Source organism: Castor canadensis, chromosome 5 (assembly GCF_047511655.1).
Source record: "Castor canadensis chromosome 5, mCasCan1.hap1v2, whole genome shotgun sequence".
Lineage (NCBI taxonomy): Eukaryota > Metazoa > Chordata > Mammalia > Rodentia > Castoridae > Castor > Castor canadensis.
In genome coordinates this window covers 131,638,240-131,659,545 of record NC_133390.1, presented here as the reverse complement: position 1 = coordinate 131,659,545, position 21,306 = coordinate 131,638,240, and the positions used below count along the sequence as shown (strand labels likewise).

The 21,306-nt window shown below is 40.4% G+C and overlaps 1 protein-coding gene across 1 annotated transcript in view; it reads right to left on the bottom strand.

The window, feature by feature from the left end:
• The window catches only part of Abhd12 (abhydrolase domain containing 12, lysophospholipase), a 78,338-nt gene extending 61,516 nt beyond the window's left edge, over positions 1 to 16,822 (bottom strand). Inside the window, exon 1 of the mRNA XM_020184699.2 lies at positions 16,457 to 16,822. Within this exon, the coding sequence (XP_020040288.2) occupies positions 16,457 to 16,647 (191 nt within the window). The 5' untranslated portion in view covers positions 16,648 to 16,822. The remainder of the gene's footprint in view (positions 1 to 16,456) is intronic.
• Between the last annotated feature and the right edge of the window lie 4,484 nt (positions 16,823 to 21,306).

The window sequence follows — 21,306 nt, the reverse complement described above, 5'->3', positions numbered from 1 at the left end:
GGGGAGGAACAGAAAGGGGAGGAAGGGAGGGAGGAAGGAAGGGAGAAAGAAAAGAAGTGTATCTGCTGTTGTTGGATGGACTACCAATCAATCAGGTCAGCTTGCTTGGGAGTGGTCTCTAGTTCTGCCACATCCTTGCTGGTTTTCTGCCTACTTCTAACAGTTACTGAAATCTCTGATAGATGCATAAGCATCTATCTTCCTTGCAGTTCTATCAATTTTTGAGCTTTGTATTTCGAAGCTCTGTCAATTATGTGTAAAAACATTTAGAATTGTTATATACTCTTCCTTAACAAATCCCTTTGTCACCATGGAATGATCTTTGCTCTAAAATCTACTTTGATAATAATACATCCATCCCAGGTACATTTTGACTAGTATTAATATGGTTTATTTCTATCCTCTTAAACTTTTTGTTATATTTAAAGTACATTGTTTTTTTGGTTTAGTTTTTTTTTGTTGTTGTTGTTTTGTTTGTTTTGGTGATATTGGTGTTTAAATGCAGGGCCTCAGTCTCGCTAGGCAGATGCTCTGCTACTTGAACCACTCTGTCAATCCTTTTTGTGTTTGTTATTTTTGAGATAGGGTTTCTTAATTCCTTGGGCTCACCTGGACCAAGGTTCTTCCTATTTGTGTTTCCCCACTTATCTAGGATGCCCCACCACACCCAGCCATCAAGTGAGATGGGGGTCTCACAAACTTTTTGCTTGGACTGGCCTGGAACTCAATTCTCCCAGTAGATAGGACTACAGGCTCAAGCCTCCACACCTGGCCCAGTACACTATTTTTAATAGATACATACAGTTGGCTCTTGCTTTTTTTATCCAAGTAACATTTTTAATAGATACATACAGTTGGCTCTTGCTTTTTTTATCCAAGTAACAATCTCTCTCTTTTAATTGAGTAGTTAGGCCATCTACATTTTTCTTTTTGGCACTGCTAAGGCGTATGGTAAATTAAGTCTGAATCTATTATCTTGTCTAGTCTCTATTTGCTCCATCTGCTTTCTGTTCTGCTTTTCCCTTTTACTGCCATCCTTTGGATTAGTCAAGCAATTTTAAAATTCCATCTTATGCTGTTTATTGGATTATCTGTAATAACTCTAGTTTCAGTGGTTGTTTAAAGGTTTACAATATCTATCTTCATCACATTCTACATTTGAGTAGAATGATAACATTTCATGTATAGGAACAAGAGTATACTCACATTTCTTTCTTCTCAGTCTATACATTTGTTGTCATGAATTTCATTTTTACATGTTATAAACCCTGTAGTACACTGTTACTTCCTATTACTAAATAAAATTTAAGTAATAAAAACATTTTATCACACTATTATTTTCAATGTTCTTCATTCATTTGTGAAGATTCAGATTTCCATCTGGTGTAATTTTACTTCTGCCTAAAGGACATCTTTAACATTTCTTATAGTACGAGTCTGCTGATCATGAACTCTTTGACCTTCTGTATGTCTGAAAATGTCATTACCATGCTTCATTTTTGAAACATATTTTCTCTGGTAAAGAATTGTAGGTGCATAGCTTTTTTTTCTTTCAGTACTTTAAAGATATTGCTCCACTGTCTTCTCATTTGCATGTTTTTTCAGTCAAGAAATCTGCTATTGCCTGTTTCTCTGATCTTGTGTGTGTTAACTTTTCATTATTACTCATTTTAACCAATTCAATTATGAGTGCCTTAGTGTATACCTTTCCTCATGTTTCTTGTGCAGGAGATTCACTGAGCTTCTTAGTGGTAGATGTATAGTTTTTATCAAGCCAGGAAAGTTTCTGCCCAATAGTTCTTCAAATATTTTTCTCTCTTATCCCTTTCTCTGGGAACTCAAATTGCCCACATAAAAGGTTACTTGAAGCCTATTAGATGATGGTGTGTGTGTGTGTGTGTGTGTGTGTGTGTGTGTGTGTGTGTGTGTGTGTGATGTACTGGGGATTGAACTCAGGGCTTCACACTTGCTAAGCAGGCACTCTACTGCTTGAACCACTCCACCAGCCCCTAATGATGCTTTTGGAAAGTGCTTTTTTTTTTTTTTCATGTTATATAGTTGAAGCTTTTCTTCTTTAAAGTTGAATCTGCCACTAACCTCTTCAGTGTCTTTTATCTCATATCCTGGTTTTTCAACCTTAGAAATTTAATTCAGGTTAATTTTCACATAAGTTTTTGAACATATGGAATATAGTTAGAATAGCTGTTTTGATGTCCTATGGATTCGTTGCCTTTCTATTTTTTTTGGGGGGGGTGATTATAGATATGCATCACCATATACACACTCTGGGTTGGTTTTCATTCACCGATCATTCTCCTTGTTATAGGTCCTAGTTCCTGCCTCTCTGCTTGCCCAGGGTTATGAGCTGACTTATATCCCCCACAATTCATACGAAGTCCTAACCCTCATAACCTCAGAATAGACTGTGTTTGGAAATAGTGTCTGTGGGTCCTAATCCAATATGACTAATCCTTATAAGCAGAAATTTGGAAATGTACATGCAAAAGAAGAAACAGATCCATGCATAGGAAAAAAGTGTTCATCTACAAACTAAAGGGAGAGGTCTAGGAGGAACCAACCCTGCTAACACCTTTTATCATACACTTTCTGTCTCCAGGATGTCAAGAAAATAAATTTCTGTCATTTAAGTCATCCAGTTTGCCATACTCTGTTATGGCAACTGAGCAAACCTGTCTACTTGATAATCTTTGATTAGATGCTAGACCCTGCGAATTTTACTTTATTGGTTACTAGATACTGTATTCTTATTGTATTATTGGGCCTTGTTTGAGGATAGTTATTTGGCAATGGTTTGATTCTTTTGGGCCTTGCTTTTGTGATTAGTTAGGTGGTCTAGAAAAGTGCTCAGTCTAGAGCTGGTTACTTCTCACTACTGAAGTATGATGTTTCTGAATGTTTTACCACATGCCCCAGGAATTACAGTCTTGCTGTAGAGAACAGGGCTTCCTCTAATCCCTATTACTCAGATTAATCTTTTGGAGGCAGTTCTTTACCCAGCCTCAGATACTTTCCTCAAACAAGGAAGCTGATTGGTGCTCTCCTGAATCCTAAAGGGTGACTGTCTGTGACCACAGGGCTCCTCTCTGTGCTGATCACTCCTCTGTGGTACTCCATCTTATAAATTCTAGCCACTTTGGTCTCTCCAGACTCTCAGCTCCGTATCCACAACTCAGGGAGTCCACCAGGCTCCATGCCTAAGTTTCACCCTGTTCCACACTGTGGAACTTCTCAAGGCAATCAAGTTGGAGCCATCCTAGAGCCCACCTCATTTGTTAGCCACCTCTAAGAGATCACTGATCTTTGTTGCTTAGGGCTGTGTTTTAAAAACTTTGTTTCATACATCTTCTCTCTTTTTGTTATTATTGCTACTGTGGTTATTTCAGTTTCTGAAGATTTTGGGGTATTTTTTGTTGTTGTTATTATGGTTTCTTTTTTTATTCCTCACTATGTAGCTCAAGCTGGCCTTGAACTCGTGCTCCTCCTGCCTTTGTCTCGAGTGCTGGGATTACAGGCGTACACTATATGCCACATGAAGTGGAAGTTCTATTTATCCTTTATAAAGTGTTCATAATTGGTTTTCTCTAATTCTTCCATTACCATAACCATCAAAATCGTTGACCACAATATTCTCTAAATAGGAACAAAAGAATATAGCAAAGAGTCATTCCCCAAGACAAATAGCTGGTTTAAATTCTTCTTAGTTTTTAGGTTGAAATCTTTACAAAAATCTTAGTCCAACACAGTTTGTACTGGGAACAATTTCACTCTACAGAAATGGAAACTTTAAGGCCATAATAAAACACACAAGAGCAATCCATAAATGTCTCTTTGTTCACAAAGAAGAAAACAAAAAATCATGAGGATTTTGTTGGCAGAGTTGAATAGCTGGGTGTCCTACTGTGAGAAGGACATATTTTGCTGGCAGAAACAGAGTTTTACCACTGTGGTACAGTTCATTTTCAAAGACTTTACACATGACCACATTTCCTACCTTGTTTTATTTTTCTTTATTATCACTTCATCACTCAGTTGAAATTTTACTGTGTATTTATGTGCTACCTTTTTGGCTGTGCTTCTCCTTCATGAGACTGTAACCTCTGCAAAGAGTGCAACTTCCTAACTCTTGAGCAACATTTTATCACATCCTCTAGCTTTCAATGAAGGCTAAAGGAAAGAAGCTATTTGTTAAATGAATGAAAAAATATGCAGCCAGCCACTGGTGGCTCACGTCTGTAATCCTAGCTACTCAGGAGGCAGAGAACAGGAGGATCATGGTTTGAAGCCAGCGAGGGCAAATAGTTTGACAGATCCTATATCAGAAAATCTCATCACAGGGCTGGGATTATGGCTCAGTGGTAGAACACTTGCCTTGTTAATGTGTGAAGCCCTGGGTTTGATTCCCCAGCACCATAAAAACAAACAAACAAACAAAAAAAATCTCATCACAAAACAGGGCTAGTGGAATAGCTCAAGTGGTAGGGTCCCTGCCTAGCAAGAGTGAGGCTGAGTTCAAGCCGCAATACTGTTGAAAACAATTTTTTAAAAAATAAGCTATTTGTTAAATGAATGAAAGAACATGTGTTACTCTCAATATATACCACACTGTTAAAATTATCGAGGCGGTTGGGGGAGGAGGGAGGGGCATTCACTTCCTCAATTTTCTTACTCTATTTTAAATTTTTATAAACAAATCTTTATTACTTTGGAATCAGACACAAACTTAAACTGTTTTAGAGAGGAACAGAGTAAAACAGAGATGGCAGCTCAGAGGCTGCCTTTCACCATGGCAATGGACATCTCACAATGACCTCACACCTTCAGAGCCCTCCGTGGGCCCTGCAAATGCTCTTTGAGGCCTTGGAGCTCCACTGGCAGGTTCCCAGCTGGCCTGCAGTGGTGTAACAGTCCCTTCCTTCTAGAACCTAAACAAAATATCAAATGTTGTACAATAGCAGTCTTCTTTTTTTCCTTCTCCTAGATCCTGCCATGGTTCCTACGCTGTGAGAATTTCTTTTCTTTTATCTCTAGCTTGCTTAGCTGGCCAGTGATGCATTTTGCATCACTTTGCCAATGAAGTTAGAGGCTAAAAGATAAATAAGCACATAAAAAATATCAGGGCAATAAAGGCATATGTAAGAAAGGGCAAAGCTTGCTGAGCACCGGTGGCTCATCCCTATAATCCTAGCTATTTGGGAGACTGAGATTGGTAGGATCGTGGTTTGAGACTAACCCCAGGCAAATGGTTCACAAGACTCCCTCTCCAAAATAATCAGAACAAAATGGTCTGGAGGTGTGGCTCAAGTGGCAGAGCACCTGCTTTGCAAGCACAAAGCCCTGAGTTCAAACCCCAGTTCCACCAAAAATAAATATATACATACATAAATTAAAGGCAAAGCTGAAAATAAAGAGTGAGAAAAAGAAAAGAAAGAGTGACAGTGCATGCCTATAATCTCAGTTCTTGGGAGGCTGAGGCAGGAAGATCAGAAGTTCCAGGCCAGCCTAGGCTACAAAGAAAGACCCTGTCTAAAAAAAAATAAAAACAAAAAGGATGAATGTGAGAGCAGACTGACCATCTCCAGTCATCCCTTATTCTCTCTGCCACAGACACCATCAAAACATTTGGGTACAAGAGCTAATGAGTGCCATCATAAAAGCTGACGGCCAGCCAACTCCCTAGGGGAAAGTACTGTCATCCTGAATCTATACATCCCCAGGGCCTGGCACAGTATATAGAAGCACAGCAACTGCTGAATAGAATAACCTATACTTGACACTAACATGGCCACTTTCAGGCAAGAGCAACAATGTGGAAATTCCAGAACCAACAATGGCACAGGTCAAGAATAAAGGGCTGGGTGTATCTGTTGTACAGATTATTAGGAGAAGAAAATAATGGAAGTCAAAAGCCTTATCTCTTCTAGAAACTGCATCAAAATAACTGGTTTCAACTCTCAATATTCTTATCTTCCCATTATAAGTACTTCAGTCAGTATGTCCAAACTCACAAAGAGATCCCACCAGTCAAACTCACTGAAGTCAAACTGAATATTTTATTCTTTACTTTAAAGCTTAGGACCATTTCTTTCAAGCTTCAAGAACCAATGCTAAATTCTAGCACTCTTGGGTTTGCTTGTACTATACTCCTTCTCCACTTTCATCTTGGTGCTAAGGATCGAACCTAGGACCTTATGTATACTAGACAGGCCTTCTATCACTGAGCTACTTTCCCAGTCCTCTGTCTTCACCTTGACAAATGGATTGCAGGAGTGGCTGAGTTTCCAAGGGAGTAGCCTTGCTATAAAAGTGAAATCTCCCTGGCACATGTTCTCTTGCTCGGAGTTGCTCCACTTCCTGTGCTTTCTCTGACCATGTGATGCCTTCTACCATATTATGGCACAGTGTGAAGGCCCAGATACAGCCCTTGGAGTTCCCAGACTCTAGGACCATGAGTCAAATAAACTATTGCTTATAATATGCCCAGTCTGTGGACTTATGTTACAGCTGTAAAAAACAAACTTAGAAAAAAGTGATACTGAGAAGTGGTGTTGTTGCTATAACAAACACTGGAAAACATGAAAGCAGCTTTAGAACTGGGTAATGAGAAGCCCAGCATGATGATGCACACCTATAATCCCAGCACTCAGGAGGCTAAGGCAGGAAGATCACAAGTTTGAGACTAGCTTGCGCTACATAGAGAGTTCAAGGCCAGTGTTGGGTAAAAAACAAGACCTTATCTTAAAAAATAAATAGGAGCCAAGCACTAGTGGCTCCTGCTTGAAATCCTAGCTACTTGGGAGGCTGAAATTGGGAGGATCATAGTTCAAGGCCAACCCTGGCAAATAGATCACAAGACCCCATCTCCAAAACAGCCAGAGCAAAATGAACTGGAGGTGTGGCTCAAGTGACAGAGCACCTGCTCTGCCAGTGTGAAGCCCTGAGTTCAAATCCTAGTATCACAAAATAAATAGGTGGGTGGGTAGGTGGACAGATAGATAGGGAAGGGAAGAGAAGAGAAATGGCTAGAAGGTGGAAGAATCTGGAGAAGTAGGCTAGAAAAGCCTGTATTTCCATAAACAGAACATTAAGGATAACTCTGTGAAAGCTCAGAGAAAGAGTTATAGGGAAAGTCACAAACTACTCATGATTTTACTTGAGTAGCTGCAATCAGAATACTTATAGAAATAAGGACAGCAAAGGCCACTGAGGACTCAGACAGAAATGAGGAACAAGGCATTGGAAACCAGAGTAAAAGCCATCTGTGTTGCAAAGTAGCAAAGACAGTAGCCCATGGTATCTATGCCCTGGAACTTAGTGGAAGGCATAGTCAAGAGTTGAGTGGACCCGGCTTCTTCTACCAAGATTTCAAAGGATGCTGCCAACAGCCTGTGACTCGTCACAGTGGGCAGAGACCTGTCACAGGGGCAGAACCACCACAGAGTCCCCACTAGGGTAACAGTTAGCCAAGCTGCAGAGGTGGGGCCACCCCCAAGATCCCACAACTGTAGTAACACCAACAGGTAAGCATAAACCCAGGAGAACTTGGAAGCATGAGACTAATCCGTGAGGGCTGCTGAGCCCAACAAAGTCACAGAAGCCAGGGCTGCCTGAGACCTGGAAGGCCCAAGCCTACTCCTGTGTGCCCAGGATGTGGGACATGTAGTCAGAAGTGACCATTCTCTAATTTAAAGACTTAATGCTATTCTCCCTATTGTGACTTCAACTAACTTGGGACCAGTTTCTTTCTTCCTGCCTACCTCACCCTTCTGGACTGGGAATGTCTGTCCTATGCCTACGCCACTGCTATATTTTAGAAGTGGGTTACTTGTTTTAATTATACACTCACAACAGGAGAATTCACCTCAGGATGGACTCTGCTGAGTCTCACCCATATCTAATTCAGATGAGACTCTGAACATTGGGTGTTTGAATTGATGCTAAATGAGTTAAGACTTTTGAGGACTACTAGAATAAAATGCTATAGTTTGAACTATATATATACTTTTTTTTTTTTCCGGTAAGACCGGTTTGAACTCAGGGCTTCACGCCTAAACATGGTCACGACAAGGTAGGCCAAGTTAGGAAGAGACGGACTCAGTGGGGAACCATCTGAGTACCACAGAGAAAGTCTGCCTGCTTCCTAATCACAGTCCTGGTCCAGACTGTACTCTGGGTGAAGTAGGAGAAAAAATGGAAAAACTAGGCTTTAGCTACAAAAGCTGGCTGAAAACTCACTCTCATCTTTTCAATCTGTAAAGTAAGATGCAGAGATACTATACAGGGATGCTTGGCAAGGCTGAAGTCTGAGAAGATAGACATTTACCTCAGCCACCTGCATTTCTAGGTTATGATAAAGGCACGAACACTCTGGACGAGGCCCATTCTTTGAGTTGAACAAGAACCAAAGGTGATGAGTGTGTTCTTTGGTGTTTACACTAGAGGGTGATCTGGCTGTGGAAACTCCCATGCAGCTCACTGTTCTCTCCATCCAATAGATATGGCCTGGGGGTTGGGAGCAGAAAGATGAAGACCAGTTGACTGAGACACACAGCTCTTGTACATCTCATGAATGCCTATGCAGGATCCAAACTAGACCACCTATACTTTTAATGCACATTCTGAATAATTCCAGAGCTACTGAAAAGAAAATGAAAATCCCACAAAAATCCCTCATCTGCCCAGCAATTCCTCACACCAGACATTGTATAAAGTGAAACTAATATACAGTTGCTCTTCTTAGGGAGTGTATGAATTACATAAATATTTACCTTTTTTTTTAATTCATATGTGCATACAATGCCTGGGTAATTTCTTTTCTCCCCCCTGCCCCCAATCCCTTCCTTACCACCCACCCTACCCCCTCCCCCTCCCCCCCACCCCCTTGATACCTGGCAGAAACTATTTTGCCCTTATCTCTAATTTTGTTGAAGAGAGAGTATAAGCAATAATAGGAAGGAACAACAGTTTTTGCTACTTGAGATAAGGATAGCTATACAGGGAGTTGACTCACATTAATTTCCTGTGCATGTGTGTTCCCTTCTAGGTTAATTCTTTTTGATCTAAACTTTTCTCTAGTTCCTGGTCCCCTTCACCTATTGCCCTCAGTTGCTTTTAAGGTATCTGCTTTAGTTTCTCTGCGTTGAGGGCAACAAATGCTAGATAATTTTTTAGGTGTCTTACCTATCCTCATATCTCCCTTGTGTGCTCTCGCTTTTAACTTGTGATCAAAGTCCAATCCCCTTGTTGTGTTTGCCCTTGATCTAATGTCCTCATATGAGGGAGAACATATGATTTTTGGTCTTTTGGGCCAGGCTAACCTCACTCTAAATGATGTTCTCCAATTCCATCCATTTACCAGTGAATGGTAACATTTCGTTCTTCTTCATGGCTGCATAAAATTCCATTGTGTATAGATACCACATTTTCTTGATCCATTCGTCAGTAGTGGGGCATCTTGGCTGTTTCCATAACTTGGCTATTGTGAATAGTGCTGCAATAAACATGGGTGTGCAGGTGCCTCTGGAGTAACCTGTGTCACAGTCTTTTGGGTATATATCCCCAGGAATGGTATTGCTGGATCAAATGGTAGATCAATGTTTAGCTTTTTAAGTAGCCGCCAAATTTTCTTCCAGAGTGGTTGTACTAGTTTACATTCCCACCAACAGTGTAAGAGGGTTCCTTTTTCCCCAAAACCTCGCCAATACCTGTTGTTGATGGCTATTATAACAGGGGTGAGGTGGAATCTTAGTGTGGTTTTAATTTGCATTTCCTTTCTTGCTAGAGCTGGTGAACATTTTTTCATGTGTTTTTTGGCCATTTGAATTTCTTCTTTTGAGAAAGTTCTGTTTCGTTCACTTGCCCATTTCTTTATTGGTTCATTAGTTTTGGGAGAATTTAGTTTTTTAAGTTCCCTATATACTCTGGTTATCAGTCCTTTGTCTGATGTGTAGGTGGCAAATATTTTCTCCCACTCTGTGGGTATTCTCTTCAGTTTAGAGACCATTTTTTTGTTGAGCAGAAGCTTTTTAGTTTTATAAAGTCCCATTTATCTATGCTATCTCTTAGTTGCTGTGCTGCTGGGGTTCCATTGAGAAAGCTCTTACCTACACCTAATTGCAGAGTATTTCCTACTCTTTCCTGTATCAACTTTAGAGTTTGGGGTCTGATATTAAGATCCTGATCCATTTTGAGTTAATCTTGGTATAGGGTGATATACATGGATCTAGCTTCAGTTTTTTACAGACTGCTAACCAGTTTTCCCAGCAGTTTTTGTTGAAGGGGCTGCTTTTTCTCCATCATATATTTTTAGTGCCTTTGTCAAAGACAAGTTGGTTATAGTTGTGTGGCTTCATATCCGGGTCCTCTATTCTGTTCCACTGGTCTTCATGTCTGTTTTTGTGCCAGTACCATGCTGTTTTTATTGTTATTGCTTTGTAATACAGTTTGAAGTCAGGTATCGTGATACCTCCAGCATTGTTCTTTTGACTAAGTATTGCCTTAGCTATTCATGGCCTCTTGTGTTTCCATATAAATTTAACGGTAGATTTTTCAATCTCTTTGATGAATGTCATTGGAATTTTGATGGGAATTGCATTAAACATGTAGATTACTTTTGGGAGTATCGACATTTTTACTATATTCATTCTACCAATCCATGAGCATGGGAGATCTCTCCATTTTCTATAGTCTTCCTCAATCTCTTTCTTCAGAAGTTTATAGTTTTCCTTGTAAAGGTCGTTCACATCCTTTGTTAGATTTACACCTAGGTATTTGATTTTTTTTTTTGAGGCTATTGTAAATGGAATTGTTTTCATATATTCTTTCTCAGTTTGTTCATTATTAGTGTATAGAAATGCTAAGGATTTTTCTATGTTGATTTTATATCCTGCTACCTTGCTATAGCTATTGATGGTGTCTAGGAGCTTCTGAGTAGAGTTTTTTGGGTCTTTAAGGTATATGATCATGTCATCTACAAATAGGGATATTTTGACAGTTTCTTTACCTATTTGTATTCCTTTTATTCCTTCTTACCTAATTGCTCTGGCTAGGAATTCCAATACTATGTTGAATAGGAGTAGAGATAGTGGGCATCCTTGTCTAGTTCCTGATTTTAGAGGGAATGGTTTCAGTTTTTCTCCATTAAGTATGATGCTGGCTGTAGGTTTGTCATATATAGCTTTTATAATGTTGAGGTACTTTCCTTCTATTCCTAGTTTTCTTAGAGCTTTTATCATGAAATGGTGTTGGATCTTATCAAAGGCTTTTTCTGCATCTATTGAGGTGATCAAGTGGTTTTTGTCTTTGTTTCTGTTGATGTGGTTTATTATGTTTATTGATTTTCATATGTTGAACCACCCCTGCATTCCTGGGATGAAGCCTACTATGTGGTGGTCAATGATCTTTTTGATGTGTTGTTGAATTCAGTTTGCCATTATTTTGTTGAGGATTTTTGCATCAATGTTCATTAAGGAGATTGGCCTATAGTTCTCCTTTTTGGAGGTGTCTTTGTCTGGTTTGGGGATAAGTGTAATACTGGCTTCATAAAATGTGTTAGGCAGTTTTCCTTCCCTTTCTATTTTGTGGAACAGTTTAGGGAGGGTTGGTATCAGTTCTTCTTTAAAAGTCTGATAGAATTCAGCTGAGAATCCATCAGGTCCTGGACTTTTCTTTTTGGGGAGACTCTTGATTGCTGCTTCAATTTCATTTTGTGTTACAGGTCTATTCAGGTGATAATATAAACTGAACTCTTGGTTCAGTTTTGGATGATCATATGTATCTAGAAATCTGTCCATTTCTTTAAGATTTTCAAATTTATTTGAATATAGGTTCTCGAGGTAGTCTCTGGTAATTTCCAGGACTTCCATGGTGTTTGTTATTATCTCCCCTTTTGCATTCCTGATTCTACAAATTTGGGTTTTTTCTCTCCTCATTTAGTCAGGTTTGCCAGTAGTCTGTCGATCTTGTTTATTTTTTTCAAAGAACCAACTTTTTGTTTCATTAACTCTTTGTATGGTTTTTTGGTTTCTATTTCATTGATTTCAGCTCTTATTTTTATTATTTCTCTCCTATTTGTTTTGTGATTTGCTTGTTATTGTTTTTCTAGGCGTTTGAGATGTATCAATAGGTCATTGATATGGGATCTTTCAGTCTTTTTAATATATGCACTCATGGCTATAAACTGTCCTCTCAGGACTGCCTTTGCTGTGTCCCATAGGTTCCGGTAGATTGTGTTTTCATCTTCATTGACTTCCAGGAACTTTTTAATTTCCTCTTTTATTTTATCAATGACCCATTGTTCATTAAGTAATGAGTTATTCAGTTCCCAGCTGTTCGCATGTTTTTTTGTCTTTACGTTTGTGGTTGAGTTCTAGTTTAGTGCATCGTGATCAGATAGTATGCATGGTATAATTTCTATTTTCTTATATTTGCTGAGGTTTGCTTTGTGCCCTAGGATATGATCTATTTTGGAGAAGGTTCCATGGGCTGCTGAGAAGAATGTATATTGTGTAGAAGTTGGATGAAATGTTCTGTAGACATCAAGTAGGTCCATTTGATCTATTGTATATTTTAGATCTTGAATTTCTTTATTGACTTTTTGTTTGGATGACCTATCTATTGATGATAATGAGATGTTAAAGTCTCCCACAACCACTGTGTTGGAGTTAATAAAATATTTACCTTTAAAAATTTTCCTTCAGCCAAGATATAAAAAAAAAAAAAAAAAAAGAAACAAAAACCTGGAGGTTGTGACCTTCAAAGTTGTTTTCTTCTGAATGTTTTACAAGTTGGTGATATCACAAACAAACACAAACCACCTACCCTTTTCTGTGGGGGGGGGGGAGGGGAAGAGGAAGCTAGATTAAGTGGATGATTTTCTATGAACACACAAGTCACCAAACTAAACCCAGAATGAGATAGCCATCCTAAACAGACTGATATCCTAGAAGAAACTGTAATTGTTATCAAAGTACTAACTTAAAAAACAAAAAGCAGCTGGCTTTGTCAGTTTTATAGGGGAATTTTTTTACCAAATTTTATAGAAACAGACAATTTTGAAAATATTAAATTGGCTAACATAGAAAAGAGAAACTTTTCTTTTTTCCCCAAGGGATGAGCTCACTATATAGCCCAGGCTGGCCTCAAACTTGTAAGCTAAGTAAGCCTCCTGAGGAGCTGCAACTACAGGCTCATACCATCCCTCCTGGTCAGAGAAAACTTTCAATAAAGTTATAGAAAACACTAATACAACTAGATAAAGACAGTATCAAACATTTATTTGATCCCTAGCACTACCAAAATAATTTTTTTTTCAGCAAGGGCATTCTAATAAAATTTTTTGAAGAAGAAAATTGGAGACCAGCCTTACAAATGTTGGAAAATTTCTAAATATCAATAGGCTCTTGTTATATAATAACAGTTCATCCCAGGAATTATTTAACAATATAAAATCTATTACTCAACATATTAGCAGGTTCAGGGAGAAAATCTCTATAATAATAACATAGATGCTGAAATGGCACTGGAAAAAAAAAGTTCAGCAATCATATTTTTAATTAAAAAATAACATCAGCATCACGGCCCTTAGTGAAATAACTGAGATGACATTTAATGTCAAAAATACTAGAAGTATTCTCATTAGTCAGGAAGTAGTCAAAGGTACCAGTATCATCCCTTCTACTAAACTTTGTTTTGGAAATACCATGAAATCACAAAAGAAGTAAGTGACATAAAAATTGAAAAACAAGTCGGGTGCCCATGGATCACACCCATAATCCTAGATACTATGGAGGCAGAGATGAGGAGGACCACGGTTCAATGCTAGCCTGGGCAAATACTCTGAGAGACTCTATCTTGAAAATATCCAACACAAAACAGGGCTGGTGGTGTAGCTCAAGTGCTAGAGTGCATACCTAGCAAGCATGAGGTTCTGAGTGCAAATCCCAGAACTGGAAAAAGAAAGACTTCTAAGATAATTTGGGAAATGTATATGTGAGCTAGAAGTTAGATATTATCTAATGATATTAATATTATATAATAAATTATTGATTTTGCTAACTATAACATCAGCATTCTATATATCTCAAAAAGTCCTTATTTGTTCAAAATACCCTATGAAGTATTTGTGAATAAGATCATTTGTTTTAAAATATTACTGTTTCCTACCCCCCCTTACAAACAATGGAGAGGAAGAGGAAGAATTCAAGATTTCCTAAGCAGTGAAAACTTGAAACTAAGAGACCTGAAGGATCATTACATTGCCTTCCCCACTTGTGTATATTTGGAAGCCAAGGAGCAACCACAGCAAGGAACTAAACGAAATGTGAAGGAGGACCCAAACAGAGGAGAGCCATAAAAGACGGTAATTGCAAAAGTATACGATAGGTTTATACATGACACAAAAATGCCACCTAACAGTTAAGTAACGCAAAGAAAAGCTACAAATCAGATACCATTTTCTTTCATTGGACAAAGGTCAAAACATGGGAATATACAGTAACTGAGGGAGGCAACTTACACTGATAATAGGAGTACAAATCAGCACAACTTCTTTAGAGGGCAATTTGGCTTTACCTTTCAAAGTTATAAATACACCCCTTGGCCCAGCAATTCCATTTCTAGGAATTTATTCTGCAGATATTCATTGATTTGACAGGAATTTTCTGCCACTTACTATGTGATAGGCACTGGAGATAGAGATGGAGAAAGTAAGCTGTTCTCATGGCACTCCGTTGTTGTTGGAGAGGAGACACAGGTCAAGCAAGTCAGAAAGTATGCATGCAATTATGACAATTTTATCAGGTAAGTAATAAGTAAATAGGAATGGGCTGGTTAGGAAAGGCCTAAGTAAAGCACTAGAATGCTGGGGAAAAGGCAACAGAAAAGGAAGCCAAATGGTGACACACAAATTTAGCATTCTTTCCCTTTATTTTGCTTTTTATTTTCCTGATAGCCTTTTGTTCATCTAAAGGACGTGGACAACCCTTGAATGTTTCTTTCTCCCCTGACACAAAATGAAAAATTAATCAGGCCCTTTTAATCCCATGCATCCTTCAAGGAAGATGCCAGAGAAGACAGTACATAAAAATTTGATTTTTTTAAAGGAAGAGTTTTCCAACTTACTTAACTTTTATGCAAGCCTATTAATAAAAGTCTATCAAAGCTAATAAAGACTTTTTAATATGGGTAAACCTTTCTTAAGAGACAGCAAAGAGAAAAGATCAGTTTCACAAAAGACACTAATCAGTTGTTAATTTTACCCCTCATGCAAAAACCAAACTGTCAGTCCATGTCCTTTTAGCAGAATTGAGAACTGCTGACTTAAGACGCGTCTGTAGTTTAATTTCATGAACTTTTAAGCACTCAAGCCGAAGTTCTGATTTCTTTAGGGGCTCTTTGGATAAATACCTTACGCTTAAGTGGCCAGTGTCAATTAAGGGCATTTGGATTGGCCACAGAAGAAATGGCTGTTACACTAACACCTGAGGATATTATATACTAACTTCCTCAAACAATATCATGAACTATCAAGGTTTTCAAAGTGCCATGCATGATATGTTCTACAAACAACCAAGATAATTAAGGAACCAGCATGGAGGAAAAGAAATCTGTGCCTGTGAAAAATGCTCCTACTTATCTCAATTTTTAAATCAGCTTAACATAACCGCATTCTTTTTCCCAAAAGGAGAACGCAAAAAACCAAACTTCAGGATTCTATAACGATTCCCAATAACCAATTCATGTGTACAGATTTCAAGTGCCTCGAGTCACCTGCCCAGCCAACGACCGGTTTCCTCCCAACAGCTGAAGATGCGGTGCATCCTTGGACACCCTTGGGTCACCCTTAGCCATTTAACCCTTCCCCCAAAGGTCCAGCAGTCCTGAGCGATGCTTCGCTAACAATTACCCGAGAAGAACTACCAAAGTGAGAGACCAGGGTATCCATAAGCATCCAAACAAAGGGGCGCTGGCTAATGCGCTCAGTACCCGGGTCCAGTGCAAAGCGGGTCCGAGCGGTTCCCTGCACGTTGCACCTCTTACGTGCGGGGTGTCCCGGCGAGGGGGTACGCCTCTCCATCTGGCTATGCTACTCTCCCATGGTGGGTCATGACGTCCCCTGCCACCAAAGGAGTAGCCGCCGGGAAAGGGTAGGGGTGCAAGGCTGGGTTCGAAGCGCTGAGTGGGCAAGTGGAAGGCGCGAGGGCCAGAGTGGACCCCAGGCGAGTGAAGGGACTTAGGAGGGCAGGTGCCAGGGGAAAAGGACGAAGGCTGGGAGTTACTTGTAGGCCAGGCGAAAAGGGTCGAAGAGGACACCAGAGCTGCGCACAAGTGATGGGTGCTCCAGTAGGCAGCTAACTTGAGGCGAGGGGTGGCGGTGGGAGCTCGGGAGGTACCTGCGGGCCAGAAGAGGGACCCACACACCCTCTGCTTCGCGCCTCACCTGCCCAGTGTCCGCTTCATGCCCGGGTCCGCCGCGCACCGCGGCTCAGCCGACCCCTTGCCCGCCAGGCGCAGGTTTTGCTTCAGGCGGCAATCGGCGTCCAGCGCCGCGGCGGCCGAGCCGGAGGAGGACGAACCCGAAGCGGCGCAGCGCTCATGCTCCAAGGTGACGGGCTCAGTCCGCTTCCTCATCCCGTGGCCGACAGGACCAGCTGACCACGGAGCCCGATGGCCTCGCTCGCCTTTCCCTCGGCGCAGTCGCTACAGCTCACAGCCACTGCCGCCAGGAGCCGGGATCCCACCGCCCCTCACATCCCATCCCCAGGCCGCTGCGCCCGCTACAGACCAGCTCCTGGAGGGGAGGGGCAGATTGGCTGCGCCAGCCAATCAACGCCAAGTTTGAGCCGACCCAACCCTAACTCCGCCCCCTATCACCTCCTCCCAAATTCCGCGGGGAGTGCACCCAGCATCCCCAGCGCTGATCCTCAGCCATCTTGGGAAAGGGCGGACGAAGCTGTAGCTGTGCGTCATCGCCAGGGCAGAACTAAACTACCGGGTTTCGAAGCGCGGCCGATTAGGGTCGGGCAGTTTAGAGTTCCAGGGTATCCTTGGTCCCGATGCCAGTGTCGCCCGTAGACAAACCCAATCACGTCCCATTTCAGTAGTTCCAACGGTGAGAACACAGGGAAGACGTCTAGCCCGAAACAGGTCCTCCAACGAGCGCCACCGCACAAAGCAAGTTCCCTCCATTCCCATCCCAGGGCCTCTGGCTCTCCTAACACTGGATAACCCCCCAGAATACTGCCATTAGGGTTTTTAGGAGGTATTCTGCTCTAATGATTTATAGCTATTTTCTAACTAAGACTTTACCTTAAAATTATGCTTTCAAAGGTAGTTAATATTTAATTTGAAACATAGTTTTGTTTTTTTACTTTGGGCTGAATATATGAAAAACAAACAATTTACTCTTTGAAAACATGTATTAGAGTTTATTTATATTTGCGATACTGGGGCTTGAACTCAGGGCCTTCATCTTGAGCCACTCCACCAGCCCTGTTTTTGTGAAGGGTTTTTTGATATAGGGTCTCCTGGAACTATTTGCCAGGGCTGGCTTCCAACTGCAATTCTTCTGATCACTGCCTCCTGACTAGCTAGGATTACAGGCATGGGCCACTGCGGCCCAGCTCTAGAGTTTAGATTTTTAAAAATGATTAGAACTGGCAGATGTGAAGAAGTACGTTTCAAAGATAAATTTGCACTTGAGAAACCCAAATTAAAAACTAATTTCTATCCATCATAAGAAAAGGCAAAAAAAAGGGTAGTTTCATAAATTTGTTTTTAGCTTTGGCTTTCTTTAATATGGTGGCATTAATTTTACAAATGATCTACAACCAAGAGATATAGTTGTCTACTTATTTCAAAGTTACTTTTGTAATTTCAATATTTGTGTCAGTTTGAAAACTATTGGCCTTTAGAAATGTAATGGCTACTTATATTAGCTTTGTAATGATGTTTTGACATTTGTTGCAAAAGAATTTTTAGACCAAGTCATTAAGTATCACAACCTGCATTCCTATTATTGTGGATATCTCCGTATTCACTTTTTTCTTACAGTACTGTAGATTTGGGGATCCAGAAAGTAAAGTGTGCTGAAAAAAGTTTTGATCTAGCAGTCATAAAGTCCTCTTTTATAGGAAAAAAAGAAAAAAAAAAAGCAGTGGGGCCTGGTAGGAGACATCTGTAATCACAGGTATTAAAAGGCTGAGGCAGGAGGATTGCAGCTTCCAGTCACAAGACCCTTTTTCAAATTTTTAAAAATTAAAAAATAAAATAAATAAAAAGAGCTAAGGGTACAGCTCAGTGGTAGGGGCTTGCATAGCACAGACAAGGTCCTACGTTGTATCCCCAACACTGGCAAAAAATAAAAAGCAAGTAAGAAAGGGAGAACTTGAAAGGAGAAAAAAAAAAAAATATATATATATATATAAGGGGTATTGAATCTTTCTTGCTGGCACTAGACCTTGCCATATGATCTTCATCTTCTGGCTAGCTACGCTTTAAATACATTTCGATGCATATAAAGCCCACATTTGTATCTGTGGGTCACACCCTTTCCTGGAACCTCAATCTCTTTTATCTAAAAATCTACTCATCACTGATTTCTAACAAGCACCCACACTACTGTGTTCAAAGCTAAGCTTCCTAATCTTCTTCCATCCCAACTCTATCCATAAACCTCCCCTTCTGAAAAATGGCCACTCTGTCCTTGCACTTGCTCGGTCAAGATTCTGGGGCCATTCTTACTTCTGTGTGTGTGTGGTGTGTTTAAACTCAGGGCTTGCAAAGCAGGTGCTCTACTGCTTGAGCCACACCTTCAGTCCATTTTGCTCTGGTTATTTTGGAGATGGGGGTCTCACCAGGCATTTGTCCAGGCTGGCCTCGAGCCATGATCCTCCCGATCTCAGCCTTCCAAGTAGCTAGGGTTACATGAGTGAGCCACAAGTCATCCATCCTTAATTTTTCCCTTTTTCTTCCACAGCATGCCTGCCATAAAGCTTTGCCAGCTACTCTTTCAAATCTCTCCAGGATCTCCATTTACCATCTCCACCATCCCCGCCCAGAGTCAAGCAGCCATCATTCCTTACCTGAACTATTTTCATAGCTTAAGTGATCTGCCACCTTCACTATTGTCTCACTTCTTACTTTTGTCACTGCCAGTCCCCTCCTCAGGACCTTTGCTCTTTTGATTTCTGCTACCTGGAATTCTTTGGGGTGCTGTGACCCACACCCACAGGGTTACTCCCATCCCATTTGGGGCTGTGAGTTCTTTGAACACTTAACTCTTTCTCTTTTTCTTTTTCTTTTTTTTTTCATGGTACTGGGGCTTAAACTCAGGGCCTACACCTTGAGCCATTCCACCAGCCCTTTTTTGTGATGGGTTTTTTCAAGATAGGGTCTTGTGGACTACTTGCTCTGGGTTGGCTTTGAATCTCAGTCCTCCTGATCTCTGCCTCCTGAGTAGCTATGATTACAAGCATGAGCCTCTGGTGCCCACTGTGTTCATTCTCTTTAGTGCTTATCACCATTATATTTGATGTCCATATCTGTGTACTGATGTTTTCCCACACTGCAATGTAGACTCTAAAGAAAGGACCTTGTTTACTGCTTTATCTTCAGTGTCCTTCCTCATAATTGGCAATTCATAAATATTTGCTGAAGGAGAGACTGAATCATCACAACTCCTTAGGTTCACTATTGTCCCCATTTCACAAACAAGGAAGTAAGTCTCAAGATCCTTAGGGGACTTTGCCTCTGGAAATTGAAAAGGTATATGAGAAGGAAGGATTGTAATGCTTGTCTTTGGATCACAATCCTGCAGCAGAGTTCACTGAAGAATTGGATGTTTTATAAAAAACACTTAAATAAATTGCTTCCTTATTGGCTGAGTGCCAGTGCTTCATGCCTGTAATCCTAGTTACTCAGGAGGCAGAGATCAAGAGGGTCCAGGTTCAAAGCCAGCCTAGGTAAATAGTTCCCGAGACCCTATCTCAAAAATATCCAATACAAAAAAGAGCTGACACAGTGTCTCAAGTGGTAGAGGGCTTGCCTAGCAAGTGTGAGGTCCTAAGTTAAAACCCTACCCAGTATTTAAAAAGAAAAAAAAAGGATAAGCTCCAGAGGTTCATTTTCAAAGTAGGCCATTCCCTTGCTCATTTTTCAGATAATATATATAACTATTAGGTATATTTGCAAAAGAGCAACATAATTTCTAGGGTTAGCCAACAAGAAATCTAATACTACTTTTTTCTTTTATTTTAACTGGGGCGTATACCTTGAGCCATTCCACTAGCCCTTTTTTTGTGATGGGTTATTTCAAGATAGGGTCTCGTGAACTGTTTGCTCTGGTTGGTGTTGAAACACGATTCTCCTGATCTCTGTGTCCTGAATAGCTAGGATTACAGGTGTGAGGCACTGGCACCCTTCTCCAATATTACTTTTTAGAAATAAATACTGCTTTTCGAAAATTAGCCAAATAAAATGAGTTGTTTTTGTGTCAATGATCTCTTTTATATGGTTAGGAAATTTCCCATGATCATCTAGGCAAGAACTCGTGGGGGGGTTGTTTTTGTCTTTGAGACAGGGTTTTGTTATGTTGCTTAGGTTGGTTTCATACTCCTGGAGTTCAGTGATCCTCCTACCTCAACCTCCAGAGAGCTGTGTCTTCAGGTCCTTGCTAACATGCCCAGCCTTGAACTCCTGTTAATTTAGGACATTTTCCCCCTCTTATGTCTCAAATATTTTTAAATAACTGCTTTAAACTTAAAAGAGTGAAGCTGAATGTGGCGGTGAATGTTTGTAATCCCAGCATTTGGGAAGTGAGGCAGGAGTTGTTTAAGTTTGAGGCTGGCATGGGCTGCACAGTGAGTGCCTGTCTTAAAAAACAAGCAAACAAATGAAAGTCAGAGGACGACAGAGCTGAAAGTGCAAAACTTGGATGCATGCTCTACTCACTTTATGAGCTGTGTGACCTTGGGTAAGTTACCTAACTACTCTGTTGCCTCATCAGTATGAGTTTTAATAACCACCTATAGGAAAAATTGTGAGAATTAAATGAAATATGTATCACAGTTCTTATCGTAACAGGTATGTAAAAGCTGCTTTTGCTGAAAACCACTGATTCCTAACTTGGGCCCATAAATTAACTGAAGCAGGAGAAATAGCTTGGCATCGCTGACTCCATTTTGGATCTGTCTTTGCTCTGAGCCATTCATCTTGTAGCCATCTTGAAATCCAAGAACAGAACTGATTGATAACATCTTCACAAGGAGGGACAAAGGAAACTGCTTCCAA